The 20,769-nt window shown below is 40.0% G+C and overlaps 1 protein-coding gene across 1 annotated transcript in view; it reads right to left on the bottom strand.

The window, feature by feature from the left end:
* LOC149208310 (uncharacterized) overlaps positions 1-18,944 on the bottom strand; it is a 161,631-nt gene extending 142,687 nt beyond the window's left edge. Inside the window, exon 1 of the mRNA XM_089394050.1 lies at positions 18,567-18,944. Within this exon, the coding sequence (XP_089250176.1) occupies positions 18,567-18,735 (169 nt within the window). The 5' untranslated portion in view covers positions 18,736-18,944. The remainder of the gene's footprint in view (positions 1-18,566) is intronic.
* Between the last annotated feature and the right edge of the window lie 1,825 nt (positions 18,945-20,769).

Genomic DNA, 20,769 nt, shown 5'->3' with positions numbered 1-20,769 from the left:
CCTCTTAGTCATTTATTCATACTGATGTTCCACCCCCTCTAGATTTTAATAACTTCAACATATTCCTTACTAACAACAAGTAGTATTAGGAGCGCATGCATTTGGAAGCTCAAGGAGTCATTTTGTTCTTTCTATGTCACATGCTGGATAAAGATGCTTTCAGTTGCTAGTATCTATTGAGCTAGGTGTCCAAGGGTGTATCCTTAAACTTTTATTGGGGTTTGCGTTTAAAATTTGTCTATGTTTTGTTTAAGTCAAATGTTGCAACTCGCCAAGTGTTACAGCATGATACTTAGAACATTTCTAGTTCCCTTGCTTATGCTTAATAATGGAGGGCGTATTTTAAATAAGAATCTAGTGGACAAACAAATTATCCTATTGGTTAGAATTCCCTATCCTTCCAATGGATATGCACCCATTTGTTGATTTGTTTCCCCTCTAGTTTGGTAAGTTATCATCCATAATGGCTAACATAATTCATTCATAACTAACACATGTGTGTGGAGGTCGACTTGAAGTGGAAGCTTCCCCCTTTCATTTTATTCTGCACTATTGATGGAGTCAAATAATAGAAGTTTGGTATCTCAACCTACTAAATGCCTCCTTTTCCTACCAAGCTCAGGATCATTTGATGTAGCACTACTCACTTCATACCCCAAGATCGAGGAGTATGGGAGCAGGTGCAACACCTTCTTACCAATGCATAGGGGCAAGGGGTTTCTCTAAGACCTTGAAGCAAAGTGTTAGTGGTGTTGGCTCTTCAAGGGGTACAAGTGTCAGAGGAAATGGCTCCTCAAGTGGTAGTACAGGTTCAAAAGCAGGCGACACCACACTTGGTTGTCCCAATGGTGGTCTTGGTAGTTAAGCTTTGGTGGATTGGGTTCAAGTGCAAGTGGTTCTTCTATTTATGGAGCTAGTGTTGCCTAGCCTTCTAGTGGTTAGGGAGTTCAATCATTGGTTTCTAATGCATCCTTCGTGGTGGGACAACCACATTTACTTTGGGTTTCAATTCTTAAAAGCAATGGAACTATTGTGCATGAGGGATCTACTAGTATGGGGATTAAGCATGGTCAACAAGTCAAGTTTCGGAAGTGAAAGAGGAATTCCTCCTCCACTCACATGGACAAGCCAATTAGTGATCTAAGTCCTTAGCAGCAAATGGAATACTATATGAGATGATTCACTCACAAAATCGTCAAATGCTTAGGGCTTTTGAATGGCTAACTAATATTTTAGTTTAGGACTTCATCTCCTGTTGGAAATAAGCTCTCCTTATTGTCATGGAATATGTGAGAGATGACAATTCCCAATTGCAAGAAGTTTGTTAGAGGTGTATTGCAATGATTCCAATTGACGTGATCTTCTTACAAGAGTTCAAGTCAATTAGATTTGAGCTTAAGAGCTAGATTGTTAAAATTGGCAACTAGGACCAAACTCCACATGGGTCATATTATTTATGACAACCGATATTTTTCTTGGATTCCTCTCTCCGAGAGGTGTAGGATTGATCTACAGATCATCTGATTCCGACATATACAAATGAAGTTATGAATTTATTTTGATTATGGACAAATTGTCAAGGTCGGCCAACAAACTTATGTAGGCTCAGAAGCCCACCAGTCACGTTTATTCATCCTCAACATTTTCTATTAAATACATGATGCCTTAGCCTCATTTGGACACACTCATCTTCACACTTCTCTCTCTCTCTCCTCATTGATTGGGTGTGGATTTATGGGCCTCTCACCCTCCACACGTTCGAAATTTCAAGAGAGCGAAATTTCAGGAGGCCGAAATTTCAGGAGAGCGAAATTTCAGGAGGCCGAAATTTCAAGACAAAAGGAGAAATAGTGCAAGGTCTAAAGCTCATTTCCATGGAAAGCCTAGATGTAAGGGAGGAAGGGCAGGTGCTTTGTTTTCAATAAGTTTGGCCACTATGCAAGGGAGTCTCCAAATAGAAAGGCCACATCACATGATTATGATCACAATCATTCCAAGGGCAGCTTCAACAACAACGATCAAAGGAATGGCAGGTCTAATGGCAAGGGAAAAAGGAATGCGGGACATCAAGGAAATGGTCGACCCTCCAAGAAATCAAGAACTCCAGGTATGAAGAATCCAATGTTATTAACAATAAGCAAAAAGTGTACTATTTTATATCGACCCTCTCCACTGCCTCTGCTCTGGACACTTTGGGAAATTGGTTGATTTATAGTGGTGCCTCAAGGCACTTCACCAGATACAAGGAAGCCCTCTCTAATCTGATAGAAAAGGAGAAAAACTTGGAGATCATCCTTGGAGATGATGCCACCTATCCCGTGAAGGGAGAGGGAGTGTTAAAATTGGCAACTAGGTCCAAACTCCACATGGGTCATCTTATTTGGACACACTCATCTTGACACTTCTCTATCACTTTTTCTTCTTCATAGTTCAGCAAAGCAGAGCAGTGCATTGATGGCAGAGATAGTACAGATTGGCAGATGGATTAGCAGATGGAGTTCTCCCTAGTTGAGAGGGAGTGTTAAAATTGGCTTGTATTCTATTTTTTATATTTATGTTCTATCTGCCTTTTACTATCATGTTGATGTGATTGCTAATCTGAATATTGATACTGGGCTATTAAAGAAATTGAAGTAAAATTGCTCTAAAGCATAGAACATACCATTTTGCCTAAAATTAACATGGAATCAGAGCTAAGGTGAAGACAAAGCCCAAGCAAGAGTGAAAGAGCAGTCACCAAAGACAGTTGGACAAGGAAAAAGGCTCAATGGGTTCCTCATCCCACTTCCCAACTAAAGACAAGCTCCATGATAAATCTGACTATCATGGATGGAAGACGTCTCTTGATTTGACCTTGGAAGAACAAGAAGTGATGGATTATGTGCAGGTTAAAATCTCTGAGCCTCCTTCAAATGCACCGGCTGCTGCAAAGACCGAGTACAATAGGGCTAAATTCAAAGCAAAGAAGATTATTAGGGATTCCATTGACAAGCTTTTGGTGGCCTACATCTCTGAATTGAAGACCTCCAAGGAGATCTACAGTAGGTTGATCAGCATGTTCAAGGTGAGTGGTTCAGCCTTCCCCTATGATACCCCTCGGCGACATGTAGGCAAGATGAGTGGTTCATCCTTCTCCTACTGAGACATCCTATCCATGCAGTCTGGGACTCATGGGAAGTACCTCTCATTTGGCCAATGAGTAGGGACATGAGGATAGGGACCATAGTACTACCGATGGATGCATCGTGTACTATTGTACTCACTATGTTAGTTAGGATGACCGATATTGATCTGGGATCAATGGAACTGACTTCGGGTCAATAAGAGTGATATGAGACACTCTCTTTTGATTGGAACTGACTTCAGGTCAGTAAGAATAGTATGAGACACTCTCTTTTATTTGGGACTGACTTCGGGTTAGTAGAGAATGGTATGATACATTCTCAATCACTTCTTCTTCTTCAAAGTTCAGTAGTGCAGAGTAGTGCCTTGATGGCAGAGATAGTATAGATTGGCAGATGGATTAGTAGATGGAGTTCTCCCTAGTTGAGAGGGAGTGTTAAAATTGGCAACTAGGGCCAAACTCCACATGGGTCATCTTATTTATGACAACTGATATTTTTCTTGGATTCCTCTCTCTGAGAGGTGTAGGATTGATCTAGAGATCATCTAATTCCGACATGTACAAATGAAGTTATGAATTTATTTTGATTATGGACAAATTATCAAGGTCAGCCAGCAAACTTATGTAGGCTCAGAAGCCCAACAGTCACGTCTATTAATCGTCAACGTTTGCTATAAATACATGATGCCTTAGCCTCATTTGGACACACTCATCTTCACACTTCTCGATCACTTCTTCTTCTTCATAGTTCAGTAGAGCAGAGCAGAGCAGTGCAGAGCAGTGCATTGATGGCAGAGATAGCACATATTGGCAAATGGATTAGCAGATGGAGTTCTCCCTAGTTGAGAGGGAGTGTTAAAATTGGCAACTAGGGCCAAACTCCACATGGGTCATCTTATTTATGAAAACTGATATTTTTCATGAATTCCTCTCTCCGAGAGGTGTAGGATTGATCTAAAGATCATCTGATTCCGACATGTACAAATGAAATTATGAATTTATTTTGATTATGGACAAATTGTCAAGGTCGGCCAACAAACTTATGTAGGCTCAGAAGCCCAACAGTCACGTCTATTCATCCTCCATGTTTGCTATAAATACATAATTCCTTAGCCTCATTTGATCAAGGGTTTCCCCACATTGGGGTTTGTCCCTGGCTGGTGCCACATCTTGTGTCCTCTTGTCTTGGCTTGTCTTCTACTGTTTATATTTATGTTCTATCTGCATTTTACTATCATGTTGAAGTGATTGCTAATTTGAATATTGATACTGGGCTATTAAAGAAATTGAAGTAAAATTGCTCTAAAGCATAGAACATACCATTTTTCCTAAAATTAACATGGAATCAGAGCTGAGGTGAAGACAAAGCCCAAGCAAGAGTGAAAGAGAAATCACCAAAAACAGTTGGACAAGGACAAAAGGCTCAATGGGTTCCTGATCCCACTTCCCGGCTAAAGACAAGCTCCATGATAAATTTGACTGTCATGGATGGAAGATGTCTATTGATTTGACCTTGGAAGAACAAGAAATGATGGATTATGTGCAAGGTAAAATCCCTGAGCCTCTTTCAAATGCACTAGCTGCTGCGAAGACCAAGTACAATAGGGTTGAAGTCAAAGCAAAGAAGATTATCAGGGATTCCATTGACAAGCGTCTGGTGGCCTACATCTCCGAATTGAAGACCTCCAAGGAGATCTACGACAGGTTGATCAACATGTTCAAGGTTAGTAATGCTAATCAAATTCTATTTCTCAAGAATAAGTTGAAAGATATTAAGAAGGGCAAGGACGAGGATATTCAATCCTACTTCTTAAGGATCACTAAGATCAAGAATGATCTACTTTCGATTAGAGAAGTCATTCTTGACAGGGAACTTACTCTCACCACCCTTGGAGGACTCCCACCTGAGTGGTATGTATTTAGAACCACTATACTCAACAATGATCGAATTCCAAGGTTTGAAGAATTGATGTCGAGATGCATTCAAGAAGAAACAAGAATGGTGGAGCAAGAAATGCCTTCTATTAGAAGCAACCCCACTGCATTCTCCGCTCATGCCAAAAGGAGAAATAATGCAAGGTCTAAAGGTCATTTCCATGGAAAGCCTGGATCTAAGAGAGGAAAGAAGGGCAGGTGTTTTGTTTGCAGAGGCAAAGAGAAAAGGAATTTCGCTACTCATTGTCGGCAGCAGGCCGAAATTCCCAAGGGCAACGCAGTGATTCTACCAAGAGGCTGAATTACTTGTGGAGGTTCGATTTTTCTGAGTGGGATAGAAAAATTCAATCTTTCCAAATCAAGTGATTCCAGAGGTAGAGGGAGCAACTCAGATTTTTTTGTTGAGCATATCTCTAGCTGGACACAAAAGTTTTGCATCGTACGCTAGAGCAGAGCCAGCGTTGGGTGGAAGGAAGAAGAGCACACATAGAGGGAAAATTTTCATCAAGGAACTTCTAGTCTCAAGAAGTTTGATTTTTCCTTGCAGATCAACAGTCGTTGTGAGCAGATCTTCTCACTCCAGAAGGGAGTGTGAATAGCAGAGCAGCAGTTGAGTAGAAGGAAAGAGGATATTTTCAACATTTTGTTAAGATGGCCACTGCTAGGCTTCGTGATCAGGATAGGTTGGATTGGGCTTCCTTCTAGATGAGTTTGGCCTGAAAGCATATATTGTTGCAGTCACAACAATTCCCTGAGATGCAGATCAGCTGAAGGAGTAGAAAAAGGAGATGGCACGGGCAAAACGACTTATCCTAGATGGAGTCCGGGATCATGTTGTTTCACATATAGCTGGCAAAGATACTGCCAAACAGATGTGGAATTCTCTCGCCACGTTGTATCGGGATACTTTTGAGCAGCAGAAGATGTACCTCAAGGAGAAGTTGAGGACCATCCAAATGAAGAAGGGGGAAGTCATAAACCCCTTCCACACTAGGATTCAGGAGGTTTGGGACTAATTGTCAGTTGTTGAAGCAGGTCAAGGAGGAGAAGAATGTGGTCCTCGCTTCTAAGGGTCCTAGTCAGGGGCAGGGGGAGCAGAGGAAAAGGAATGACTTGTTGAAGGTCAAGTACTTCAGATGTGGTGAGCTTGGTCACTACAGTACCCAGTATCCTCTCAAGAAGAAGGACAAGGAGGAGAAGTAGGACCAGCAGGCAGCTTCAGCAGAGATTGATAAGCATTCCCCCAGGTTGGAGGAAGACTTCGCCATGTTTGTTGATATACCTCCAGGAGTGAGGTGAGGAGATTTGGTGCTATGGCCCCAGAGTACTACAAATGGGCAGGATCCTTGAGGAGTTCACCTCATGGATCAATACCTTGCTACGGGTGCCCACAGTTTTCAGTAGTAGGATGGATCATTGGCAGTTGATGCAATCAGAGATCGAGTGACAGTTCCAGAGACTAGTAGCAGTCAGATGTTGGGGAGCACAGTGCAGAGTTGGCAGTGGTGCAATTGGCACAGTGAAGAGTCAACAACAGTACAATTGGCATAGTGCAGAGTCAGCAATAGCGCAGATTCTTCAGTGACAGTGCAGATACTAGTAGCATTCAGAGACTCGGGTGATAGATGCATTATACTGATCACAGTTGATTAAGTATTTTCGATGCTTTTCAGTTGTAGATGTTGCAGTTGCAGCAGCAACAGATGAGAGGGAGTTGTAGTGCAGATGCAGTGTTGGCAGTAGTTCAGCAGGGTCACCTACAGCACAAATGCAACAAATATCAGAGTTCCGCAGTGGTTGGTGGGTAGTATGGCCAGATATCAGCAACGTGATAGGAGATGATGCAGAATAGGTGTTGCTACAGGGTGTGCAGTAGCACTATAACACATTCCTCGCTAAGAGGGAGTGTCATTTTTTCGTAGCATCGGATGTGTTCTAGCCATGAAATTTGGTGGAGAGGCTATAATACATGAGACTTCTAGAAATTCCGCCTAAAAATGACTTAATTAGATTATTAACCAGTTTTTAAATATTTTCGAAGCCTAAACTTAGGGAATATGGTTAATTAATCAGTAGTAATTAAGTCAAGGCATGAATCATCTAGAAAGTCACTCGGATCGATCCAAAGATGATCCTAGACATCGATTATGTTTTAATCTTGGACATTGGTGCTCCAACAAATGATTATAAGAGGAGGTCGATGTGGTGATGGAGAACACACTTGAGAGGTTTCATTTCGTGAGTAGATCGATTTCCAGAGTAGCAGCAGTCAGTTGTTGGAGAGAGAGCCAAAAATCAAAGTAGTAAGAGGGGCAGATACAGTGAAGTCAGACGAAGATTTTCAGATCCGGTGAGTGCATTTGCACAGAGCCAGAAGAGCCACAGAGAGGCTGACATTGGGGCAACGTAGTAGTCTCTAGAGGCAGTTTCGATTATGTTGGGGAAAGCCGAGTTTCAGTTCCAGAAGCTAGATAGAGGTTCTATAGGGCCAGGAGAGACATTTTCCTAGACAACAACAGACTAGATGGCTTGAGGAGAGGCTGATTCAGATAGAGCACAAAAGGGATTGCGCTAGGGTGACACAGAACCTGTGCAGAGGCAGTTTGGACAGCTCACTTGGAGCTGCACTTAGAGCCTTGATTTGCCTGTGGAGTTAGGAAAATTCCTCACTAGATTTTTTCCAATATTTGGCATCCAGATTATACTCGGATTATTTTGATTGCTGCATAATAATAAAACCCTCATCTGCTGCATCGGTTTTCCCAAGTTGGGTTTTTTCGGGGACTTTTGTCCAAAAACAATTGTGTTATTTTATGTGTGTGTGCTAGCATTTCTACCAACGTTTATTCTTCTGCCATTTTATTTATGTAGGTTGAAATGTGATTTATTCAATATTTGCCATAGCAAACAACAAATAAATTGTTAAAATTAAATTAACAATTAGGAGAATAATTTCTAATTGCTGCAATAGGATTCCAATTTGGAATTTTCACAGTCCTGGGTTCCCCTGCCTTGCCTTTGTCCTTTGTTCTGCGGTTTGCAAGCATCTTTCCCTTTTAGATTCGCAAATCCAAACTCTCTCTTCTTTTGTTTAAATTTATGCTCGATCTTGACAACATATCAATAGGCGGCGCCAAGCGAGGAGATGTCCAGGAACTCCATCTCGTCCTGGATGTACCTGTGTAGATAGTCACGGTACTTGAGTACCAAATTCCGTTCAAAATCCTTGATACCCAACTTCGTGCGAAGGGTATGAAAAATATTTGTGAACTCTGGCATGTCTTGGTCCCTTCCCGGTCGTAGCGTGGTACACTTTATGTATTTATCTTCATAGCTCCCGACAGGGTAATATTGTTCCTTGATGGTGTCTCAGAAAGAATTCCAGGTGGGTGCGGCTGAAAATAGTGAGGGTTCACTCTTGTTCTTCTATTCACAGTAGGTTTTCCCACCAATCCTTGACATGGGGGGCAACTTTGAGGAGTACAAAAGCAATATTTTCCTAATTGGAAAAGTCATGAACCGAAATGTATCCTTCCAATAGATTTAACCATCTATCTACGACATCTGCATCTATCTGGCCTTCAAATATGGGAATGTCAAAGTTTACTTGTACCTTAAATGGAGGTGGTTCCTCCAAAGTGGCTACTAGATGAAGAAGCGTCTCCTGTGGGTAGCCACCGAAGGATCTGGGCATAGTTATCCATCATCTCGTTCCTTTCTCGCTCGAGGGCTTCCTCGAGCAATGTTTTGAAAAGATCTCCTGCTCCCTCATCTTTCTTTTCTTATGCCATGGCAGGTCGTTAGGGTTTGCAAGGTTGGTCTTGCAAAGGTTCAACCAGTTCGAGCCCTAACTGCTTATACTCCGACCTCATTGGGGACATGCAAAGAAAAACAGAGAAAGAGAAGACTACTCTAATACCACTGATTCATACTTATACATAAACACTACAGAATACAGATACAAACATAAACACCGAGGTGCAGCAAAAACAAAACTTCATTTCATTAATATCAAAGAACTGAAATATACTTACATACAAAAGAGAAATAAACTAACTTGGGCAATGGTAGCTTATCTCTGAGAAGAGATGTGGCGGCTACATTTCTCTGAATTGTGTTACAATGAGGCTCAAGGGTTTTTTTATTATTGAACAATAAGGGAAAACCCTAAACACCAAAACCCTAACCCCAGGAGATGGAACGCCAAGAGTTTGTGGGTCCCATTGGGGTTAGTTGGGCATCCAACTTCCCCGGGTCGTAACTTGGTCATATGATCTCCATTTGGCGCGTACGATACCTTCTTGGAAAGATCTCTCCAAGTACTACAGGATTTGTCTCAAGCCCTTGCCTATGGCTATGGGCCTACTATGGACCTCAAAAAAATGCCATTTAGGGGGTCAAAACAGCTCCAAAAGTTCAGGACCTAAAAAATTGTTAAAAATAGTAAATTTTGTTATAATCAAGAAAACAGATGAAACCAACTGGAAATCTAGGTGGAATAGGTGGGTGACCACTAATATCCACTTTGATCATCTAGTCTCGCCCAATGAGTCCCCTCACATGGAATGCTATATTTTGCGGCAACATAAACAAGGGGTTTTTGTGTGAAAACCTCAAATTGATGTTGAAAACAATATGAGTAAATATTATTGTGAGCAGGTTGTGGAAGAGAAAGTAATTGGGGATCTCTGAAAGGAGAAGCAAAAACAAGCAATACAAGTACAATTTCATGCATATGATGTACAAAATGAGGTAGTGGACCGTACATGTTGATTTTAGATAACAATGGTATGTTCTATGCTTAAGAGCAATTTTACTTCAATTTTCTTATTAGCCCAATATCAATATCCAGTTTAGCAATCACATCAACATGATAGTAAAATGCAGATAGAACATAAACAATAACAGTAGTAGACAAGCCAAGACAAGAGGATACAAGATATGGCACTAGTAAAGGAAAAACCCCAATGTGGGGAAATCCTTGATCGATTCTTCTTATAATTCTTCAGAAGTAGAGCAGAGAGAGAGTACAATATACAATTTTCACTTGCCCAATCAAAGTGAAATCTGACCAGTCAAACAGTAGTAACAGAAAGCCCTAACCAGAAAGTCAACGTTGGTCAATAGGGCAGATTATGACCTCCAAAACAGCTCGGTCAAACTCAGTCAACTCCGCCTCCAACAGCTAGTCAAATCAGCCCAAAAACAGTCCAAAAAAGTCTAGTCAAATCTGGTCAACAAAAGTTAATGTTGCAGCAAAACCTTCAATAGTCAATGCTGGTCAAACAACCTCGATTTTTGTGCCCAAAAATGCAGCCTATCCAAAAAGAGATCCCTCACACAAAACTGTAGTCAAAACAGGTCAACGCAAGTCAAAAAATCCTTCTGCAACTTCAGTCAACGCTAGTTAATGCAGGGACAAAAAACCCCTCTTCTTCACACGTGTGGAGAGCTGCTTCTGAAATTCGTACCTAATCAATGAAGGAGAGAAGAATGAGTGTGAGATCAGATGTCAAAATGAGGAGGAGGCTCCTTGTATTTATATGCAATGTTGTGGGCTTGAGGGTGCAATTAGATGACTGGCCGACCTTGACAATTTGTCCATAATCAAAATAAATTCATAATTCCTTTGTACATGTCATAATGGAATGATCTTTAATCAATCATACACCTCTTGGAGAGAGGAATCCAATAAAAATATCAGTTGCCTATGAGCTGTCCAAGGTGAAGTTTAGCCGTAGTTGCCAAATTTAACACTCCCTCTCAACTAGAGAGAACTTCACTTGCCAAATTGTTTGACAATCTATACCATCCCTGTCTCTGCTTTGCTCTGTTGAACTATGAAGAAAGAAGAAATGATCGAGAATGTGTCATACCATTCTCCACTGACCTGAAATTAGTCTCCAATAATAGAGAGTGTGTCATACCACTCTTAACTGACCCGAAGTCAGTTTCCATTGATCCCAGATCAATATCAACATCCTAGCATAGGGAGTATGGTAGTACACGATGCATCCATCGGTAGTACTATGGTCCCTATCCTCACTTCCCTACTCATTGGCCAGATAAAAAGTACTTCCCATGAGTCCCAGACTACATCGGTAGGATGTGTCGGCAGGAGAAGGTGAACCACTCATCCTGCTCATATGCCATAGGAGAAGGTGAACCACTCAACCTATGCATATCTCAACATGGGGTATCACAGGGGAAGGTGAACCAATGTTGCGAAAATCGTTATCGAGATTAATTCGGCAAGGGGAAAAAATCGTAAAAAAATAAGAAAAAATCGTAAAAATCGGGAAAAAATCGTAAAATACAAAAATATTCATTTTTTTTCAATTTTTTTTAATATCTAAAGCATCTACAACATAAAATAAATACATTGACACATAAATATGATAAAAGAAATAATATATAAGATGTTTAATATCATTTCTAGTGCTACATCACACATAACAGTGAATCATGTCCTGCATAGGCAGTTTTGACTCCTGAGTCCCAACTCAGCCTCAAAATATCAACAAAAAATATAATAATGTATCTCATATCATGAGTCATAATGTCATATACAATGAAATGAACCAAATAACTAATACTATTGATTTCCTCTGCCCCTCTTGCGAGAAAATGCAATAGCTTTCCCTCTAGATGTAGATGCCGGTGGAGTTGGCAGTGGACTCTGTTGTGCTCTAGAAGTTGAAGAACTAGGAGCTACAGGAGGTAAACCACATCCTCTACTGGTGATAGGGGTAGAGCCTGGGTAGGTTGTGTCACCTCCTCCTCTTGTTGCTCCTCCTCCTCCTCCTCCTCTTCATCAACAAATCGGCAAAAAAAAAATCCTAAAAAATTGGGATTTAATCCCGATTTTTTCAAAATGAAAAAATCACTGAATTAATCACGTGATATTATCAGGAAAATGAAAAAATCGCAATTTTTCGATGTTATCGCGATAAAATCTCGATTTTCCCAACACTGAGGTGAACCACTCACCATGTACATCGCGCATCATTAGGGGAAGGTGAACCACTCACCCTATGGTCGTTGATCGCTCCAAGAAGTACCCCAAGCCCCCGGGAGCTCCTAGAGCTCAACATCCATCTCATACGGTACCCTCATAAGAGGGTCTCTCCACGACTCCAATTCATTCACAGAAGGTTAAGAATTTGACCTTTCCCAGGGGCTTCATAAGAATATCGACGGCCTGATCATCATTCCCAATTTGTTGGAGCCTTATTGCTCCCCGTTGTACCATATCCCGGATAAAGTGGTACCTGATATCAATATGCTTGGAGCAGTCATGAAACACGGGATTCTCAGAAAGACGAATCCCACTCTGGTTGTCGCAGAAGATCACGGTGGTATCCAGCACATGTCCAAATAGCTCACTAAAGAGCTTCCTCAACTAAACAAGCAATGTATTCAGCCTCAGCGGTGCTCAAGGCAACCGACTTTTGCTTCCTGCTCATCCATGATATCGAAGCAAAACCTAGAGAGAAGCAACATCCAGTTGTGATTTTATGATCCACCACACTGCCAGCCTAGTTTGCATAAGAGTAACCATGGAGCCTCACATTCCCAATAGTGTATCTCAATCCATAAGTGATTGTGCCCCGAAGATATCTCAAGAGATTCTTGGTAGCAATCCAATGTATGCGATGAGGCTCGACCTTAAAATGACTCAATGTATTCACTGCAAAACATATGTCCGAATGGGATTTCACCAAGAATATTAGGGCCCCCACGAGTTGACGATACTTAAAAGGATTTCCCAAATCGAACCCAGCAACACTTCCACATAACTTCTTGAAGTTAAGTTCCATTGGAGTAGTCACGGACTTACAATCCACCATCCCAAATCTTTCAAGTATCTTCACAATATATTTTCCTTGAGAAAGGAAAATCTCACCTGGCTTTTGCCAGACCTCCAACCCTAGGAAGTAATGCATCAATCCTAGATCCTTCATCTCAAATTCGAAAGCAAACTCCCTCTTATATTGATGAACAAGAGGGTCTGCACCTGCCAGAAAGAGATCGTCCACATAGAGTACTAAGATGAGAGGTCTATCATTCTCAACCTTAAAATAAAGGTTCAGATCAACTTCACTTCTTGTAAACTCCAGTTTCATCAGATAGTTGTCGATCCTCTCATACCAAGCTCGGGGAGCTTGCTTCAACCCATAGAGGGCTTTCCTTAATGTACATACATGTGTCTGGCGATCTTGAATTTCGAACCCCTCAGGTTGTTCTACATAGACTTCCTCCTTAAGTGAACCATGCAAGAAGGCAGTCTTGACATCTATCTTGTGTAGATTCCATCCTTGCAAGGAAACAAGGGCTATAATCGAATGGATGATGGTGTAGCGGGCAACTGGAGCAAATATCTCATCATAATCTACACCTTCCTTTTGAGAGAAGCCTTGAGCAACAAATCTAGCCTTGAATATTTTAGCACTTCCATCAGCTCCATGCTTGATCTTGTAGAGCCATTTCAAGGTGACAACAGATTTGTCCTTGGGTCTAGGGACCACATCCCAGACATCATTCTTCATAATCGACTCATACTCTTCATTCATAGCATCCTTAAAAACTTGGTGCTCCACATCTTCTTCGAACGTGCCAAGCTCAGATTGAACAATAGTGCTCATTATAGTTAAGTACCCTTGGTACCTATTCGGCTTCTTGCTTTTACGAAATGTCCCCTTAGGCACAACATGTCTCTCGGAATCTTCAAGAGTCTCCCTAAACCACGAGGGTCTCCTTTTTTAGGAGGAGGGCTCATGAGGGGGTGGATCAACGGGATCCATTGGTCCTTCAACATCGGGCATCGGCTCATCCTGCGGTTCTCCCTACTTTCCTGAATCTGCTTCTTTGTCCTTCCTTGGAAGAGGAAGGTTACTAATCTTCCCAAGGGCAACATCCTCATCAAAGGTGACATCATGACTTATCTCCACTTCTCTTTGACCAGGCACATAGATTCTATATGCCTTAGAAGTTTCATTGTAGCCCACAAATGTTCCTTTCTTCCCAGAAGCATCCAATTTGCTTCTCTTTTCTTTCAGCACATGAAAATATACGAGACTACCAAAAATTCTAAAGTGAGAAACATCAGGTTTCTTACTGGTGAAAACTTCTTCGGGAGTTTTGGAGTCCAATGCTTGATGAGGGCATCTATTTTGAACATACACGATGGTGTTTGCAACTTCGACCCATAAGAACTTCAGAAGGCTTTGATCATGAAGCATGGCACGAGTGGCTTCTACGATAGAACGGTTCTTCCTTTCAGCAACACCATTTTGGTCAAGATCATATGCGGTAGTAGTCTCCCTCTTAATGCCAGCTTCTCTACAATAATTAATGAACTCATTTGATTCATATTCGGTTCCATTATCGGTCCTTAATATTTTGATCTTCTTCCCGGTTTGATTTTCAACCAAAGCTTTGAAAGAACGAAACCATGAAAATACTTCGTCGTTCTTTTTCAAGAAATATTTCCAAGTCTTGCGAGAGAAATCATCCATAAAGATAGCATAATAAATATCCTCCCAATGAGTTCACGGGCATCATACCAGATAGATCAAAATGAACAAATTGCAATATGTCGATAGTCTTTCTATCACTTGAGGGGAATGGTCCCCTTGTATGCTTTCCTTTGGCACACCCCTGACAAACACCTTCATGTTATACTTTAAATTCAGGCATACCTGTCACCATCTTCCTCACATCGGGTAGATCCTTATAATGTAGATGAGCAAACAGCTGGTGCCATAATTCAGATTGAAGTGATGTGTCGCAAGATATAGCTCCCAATGGACTTCCTCCAACTTGATATACGCTATTGACCTTGAATCCAAGTATAATTGCATCTTTAAAATTTTTATTCCACACACATACCTTTCCATCGATGAATGCCACCTTGAATCCTTTGTCCTCCATCGTCGAAATAGATACCAGGTTCTACTTTAGATCAGGTACATATAGTACTTCTTGTAGATGAATGGTGTTACCTTGATTCAATTGAAAAGTAACATTCCCAACTCCCTTCACAAGATAGATGGCATTGTCTCCAAGGATAATTTCCAAATTTATATCATTTTCAATCAGATTTGAAAGAGCTTCCTTATACCTTGTGAACTGCCTTGAGGCACCACTATCAATCAACCAATATCCCAAAGTGTTCAAATGAGATGCAGTAGAGAGGGCAGATATAAGATAAAATTATTTTTTCTTGTTATCAAGAACATTAGATTCATCATACCTGGTGCTTCTTGATCTCTTGGGAGGGTGACCATTTCCTTCATGAGGAGCGGGAGCATTCCTTTTTCCTCGATTGTTGAATCTGCCATTCATTTGATTGTTGTTGCCCCGAAATTGTTGTTGTTATGGTTGTCATCATCACGAGATGTATCCCTTCTATTAGGACACTCCCTAGCATAGTGGTCAAACTTGTTACAAATGAAGCATCTTCCATTCCTTTCATTTTTGAAACCCGACCTTCCTTGACATGGCTTGTTTGAACCTGCATTGTTCTTCTTTTTAGCATGAGCGAAGAATGCAGTAGGATCATTCCTATTTGAAGGCATATCTAGTTCCATCATCCTTGTTTCTTCTTGAGAACATCTAGTCAACAATTCTTCGAAACTTGGAATTCTGTCATTGTTAAGAATAGTGGTGTTGAACATGTGTCATTCATGAGGGAGTCCTCCAAGGGAAATGAGAGTAAGCTCCCTATCAGCAATAGCTTCTTCAATTGAAAGAAAATCATTTTTTATCTCAATAATCCTCATGGAGTAGGATTGAATGTCTTCATTTCTTCCCTTCTTTATATCCTTCAACTTGTTCTTGAGGAAAAGAAGTTGGTTTGCATTGCTAGATTTGAACATGCCAACCAACCTGTCATATATCTCCTTTGATGTGTTCAAATCTGAGATACAAGCAACTAAATTCTTAAGAATAGAATCCCTAATGATCTTCTTGGCTTTGACTTCACCTTTCTTGTACTTTGTCTTAGCAGTAGTCGGTGCCTTTGAAGGAGGTTCCGAAATCTTTCCCTGCACATAATCCATAACATCTTGCTCTTCTAAAGTCAAATCAAGAGACATCTTCCATGCATGATAATCAGACGTATCATGAAGCTTGTCATCAGAATTGAAGTAGGATGTGCAGGCCAATGACTCTTGTCCTTGATTAGTGATTGCTCCTCTTAGTGATTGCTCTTCTCACTCTTGCTTAGGCCTTGTCTTCACTACAACTTCGATACCATGTTAATTTTAGATAACAATGGTATGTTCTATGCGTAAGAGAAATTTTACTTCAATTTTCTTATTAGCACAGTGTCAATATCCAGTTTAGCAATCACATCAACATGATAGTAAAATGTAGATAGAAGATAAACAATAACAGTAGAAGACAAGACAAGAGGACACAAGATATGGCACCACCCAGGGACAAACCCCAATGTGGAAAAACCCTTGATCAATTATTCTTATAATTCTTCAAAAATAGAGCAGAGAGAGAGAGTACAATATACAATTTTCACTTGCCCAATCAAAGTGAAATCTGACCAGTCAAATAGCCGTAACAAAAAGCCCTAACTAGAAAGTCAACGCTGGTCAACAGGGCAGATTATGACCTCCAAAACAGCTCAATCTAACTTGGTCAACTCAGTCTCCAACAACTAGTCAAATCAGCCCAAAAACAGTTTGAAAAAGTCCAGTCAAATCTGGTCAACAAAAGTCAATGTTGCAGAGAATCCTTCAGCAGTCAATGTTGGTCAAACAATGGTCAAATAGCCTAGATTTCTGTGCCCAGAAATGCAGCCTACCCAAACAGAGATCCCTCACACAAAACCGTAGTCAAAACAGGTCAACACACCTCAAAACAGCCCTTCTACAACTTCAGTCAACGCTGCAGGGACATAAAACCCTTCTCTTCTTCGCACATGTGGAGAGATGCTTCTGAAATTCGTACCCAATCAATGAAGGAGAGAGAAGAATGAGTGTGAGATGAGATGCCAAAATGAGGAGGAGGCTCCTTGTATTTATATACAACGTTGTGGGCTTGAGGGTGCAAATTAGATGGCTGACCGACTTTGACAATTTGTCCATAATCAAAATAAATTCATAATTCCATTTGTACATGTCAGAATGGGATGATCTTTAGATCAATCCTACACCTCTTGGAGAGAGGAATCCAATAACAATATCAGCTGTCTCATATGAGCTGTCCAAAGTGAAGTTTGGCCCTAGTTGCCAAATTTAATAGTACATATGTGGAAGAAAGGAAGAAAAGGCAAAAGAATAAGTAGACAATTTTCGTTCAAGTCATCATGGCAATTATATACATGGCAATCATTTTGATGGCTAAGGGTGGGCTTAAAAAGCCTAACGAACAATTTTTTCTCTTTAACATGTTTGCTTCATGTGTGGGTGTAATCAAAGAAGACAATATCATATTGAAGATGAAAACTGAAAAAATAAATCATGAAAATACTTTAGTTATATAAAGATATTATTATGTTTGATCAATTTCAAGAAGAAATCAAGTTTCTAGACGAAAACACTAAAGCACAAATGAGAAGTAAAGCACATATACATCCAAAAAATAGACCTCAGGATCTAGGAGAAAAATATTTCAGACTTCCGAGTGAAGTTAACAACAATGAAGACTTTATGGACAGGAGTCCATAAAATAATTTCGTTCCCTCGTACTCTTATGCAGGAGCATCATTTAAATTTATTTTCCCAAGTTGTGATAGGATCTAGAATTTACTAAATTGATCTACCAAGGGACGAGGTTGTTTCTACTAAGCAAATAGTGGGAGGAGTTGAGTAGTTTTGGGGATAGTTAGAGATATTTAAGTGACTGGATTTCATATTTTCTAAGAATGGAGGATATGAACCAATCTTTCTTGGTTCAAGCAATTCCTTATTATTCATATAAATACAATTGTTGTAGAATGAATGGATATGCAGAAATGAGTAATAAAAGTTTATAATATTTCTGCGTGTATGGTTTGCATCGTAGTGCAGGACATAAACCGCTTCACTACAAACACATATTCTGTATTTTTGCTCTTGACAACATGACAGATTTCAACACCCGTGACCACTTCAATTGGGTTGGACACAAACATTAAATTACACATCAAATAACCTCAAATGGGTTCGAGAGCTCCAATCCTATAGGGATGACCATGTGGAACTAATCAAAATGAAATAAACAAAGCCTCCGAATGGGAAAACAAAATGCAGACAAAGTTTTGTGGAAATGTTTAATGGTCAGCTGACATCCCAATTCATGCGGAGAATGCATTTGCCTAACAAACCTGGAGTTATGTTTATATTGACGTTCATGATAGAAAACTAAAAAGAACGACATAAAAGTAACACATTGACAAAATGATAATAATACATAAGCCCATTGACAGAATGACAGAATAGCATATTCTCTTGAAAATAAAAACTCCCCAAGTTTAAGTTCGATCAATAAACACGAATGCTGTTATTACCATCCATAACTGCGTTGGTATAGACGTTTTCTTGCTGTAAATGGGAGAGGACTTTGGGGTTCGATCTAGAGTCGTCTCTGAGCCAGTAATATTGATCATTTCGGACATCTCCAAACATCTCCATGACATGATCTACTTTCTCCGCAATGGGAAGGGTCGGCATCGTCATATTTGATATCTGGGAAGCACTTGAATTTGACAGTGCTGGTGTTCTGCGTTGAATGCTCGGGAAATCGGGAATCCAAAGCACAAGATGCAGCTCTTCCAATTTGCAGCATCAATGCTCGGGAAATCGGGAATCCAAAGCACAAGATGCAGCTCTTCCAATTTGCAGCATCAGATCATTTTAATTTGCTTAAAATAGCAAGTGACCTTAGGACGTATTTACCAAAATAGACGTGAGAGTTTGATATGGCATGCACTCTACAGGGTTGGAAGGTGCATGCACTTTGACATTTATTTTGGTTTCGAGTGAATTTGCGTGCACTTGGCCTTATCAAATTATTATTTTAATAATTTGGAAATGTTACAATGATTTGTTTAAAACTGTATTTTTTTAATAAAATATAATATAAGAAAGCGTGGAAAAGATTTGTAGTTTTTTAATTAAATTTTAGTTAAAAAAATGGAAAAGATTTGTAGTTTTTGTATTAAATTTTAGTTAAAAAAATAAATAGAAAATTAACAAATCATTAAATATACGAGTAATCATTTAGTTTAATTTGAACTCTTTACCTTAGTTTCTTTTCTCTTCAATAATTCTACACACAACAAGTGTTGTTGTTCTGCATGTGATCATAATGATTGCATTGTGAAGTAGAAAAATGAATAGGACAATGGGAGACTTTTTTATTAAGGATATACATAATGCAATTGTGAGTGTTTGTTGGGGTGATCATCTAGGACAACTAGTGTCTTCATTACAAACCCTGTATTTATCAACTTTAGATCCTAGAATTTCAAATCCATTTTTAGCACTTGTGATGCTCATATAGCCCTAAAATGTTGCAAAAAGAATTTGGCTTTCTCCTTTGGCCTCTTGTCACATGGAACTCCTCAAGAGCTTTCAAAGGAGCCAAAGAGCACCTCAATCTAAGTTCTCTAGCAAAGTTAGGTTCTCTGTAGGTGGGCCAATGGAAACCCTTCAAACATGGAGAAAGAATGAAGCAAAAAGGTTGAAATATGTTGAGCACCATCCTGCCTATATGGTTTTCATAATATTTCTATGTGTAGGCAACATAATGCTCATGCTGCCAAGTGAAGGATATCAAGAAATTAATAGAATGAAATCATACATGTAAAGATGTTATTGTTGGTGCAATCGTCATTGGAAAGGTCATTGTGTAGGTTGATGTGCAAGGTGGAGAATACCTATGACTATTGTGAGGGGCAAGCTATCACACCCCCACACTGCCACATCAAGTGGTGATCCAAAAACCATATCTACCTGATAACACAAATATGACTTGAGTGATGGAGCAATCACTTCCTTGTATCCTCCATTCTCAAGCACTTTCCAATTCCATCAATAACTCAAACATAGACCTTTTGAGGCCGAATTAGTTTTTCTTCCCCCACTTCCCTCCCTCGTCTTCCTTCACTATCCCATTCTCTCCTCGACTAAACTTTCCATTGATTATATTTTACACATGAAATAATCCCACCCGTTATAGGTAGAGTAACCATTTAGTTCACTTTGACCTCTTTACGTTAGTTCCTTCTCCCTTTATCCACTCGTAATGAGCATGGTTATTCTCCATGTGAACATAAAAATTGGATTGTGAAGTGGAAGAATGAATGGGATAGTATAAGACTCGCTTCTTTAGGATATCCATAATGCAACTGAGTTTCTACTAGGTGATCATCCAAGAAAATTGGGGCATTCAACAAACATCATGTTTGTCTATTTTGTATCCTAAAATTTTGAAACCATTTTTGAGCATTTCCCATGGTCTTTTGGTCCTAAAACATTATGGAAACCTCAAATACCTTCCCTGGGTCTCTCATTGCATAGGAATCCTCTAGATATTTTAAGTGAGTTAAAGAGCACCCCATTTTGATTTCTCTACCAAAAGTTACATCCTCCATAGATGGACCAACGATAACCATTCAAATGTGGAGAAGGAATGAAGTGAGGAGGTCCAAGTATGTTAAATTTCATCCATTGTTGTAATATTCCTACAAAGAGGGAACACAATGCTCG

The sequence above is a fragment of the Pinus tabuliformis genome, chromosome 1_2, assembly GCF_031772625.1.
Source record: "Pinus tabuliformis cultivar Carrire ecotype Pingquan chromosome 1_2, CPIR1, whole genome shotgun sequence".
NCBI lineage: Eukaryota > Viridiplantae > Streptophyta > Pinopsida > Pinales > Pinaceae > Pinus > Pinus tabuliformis.
This window is presented reverse-complemented; position numbering and strand designations above follow the sequence as displayed.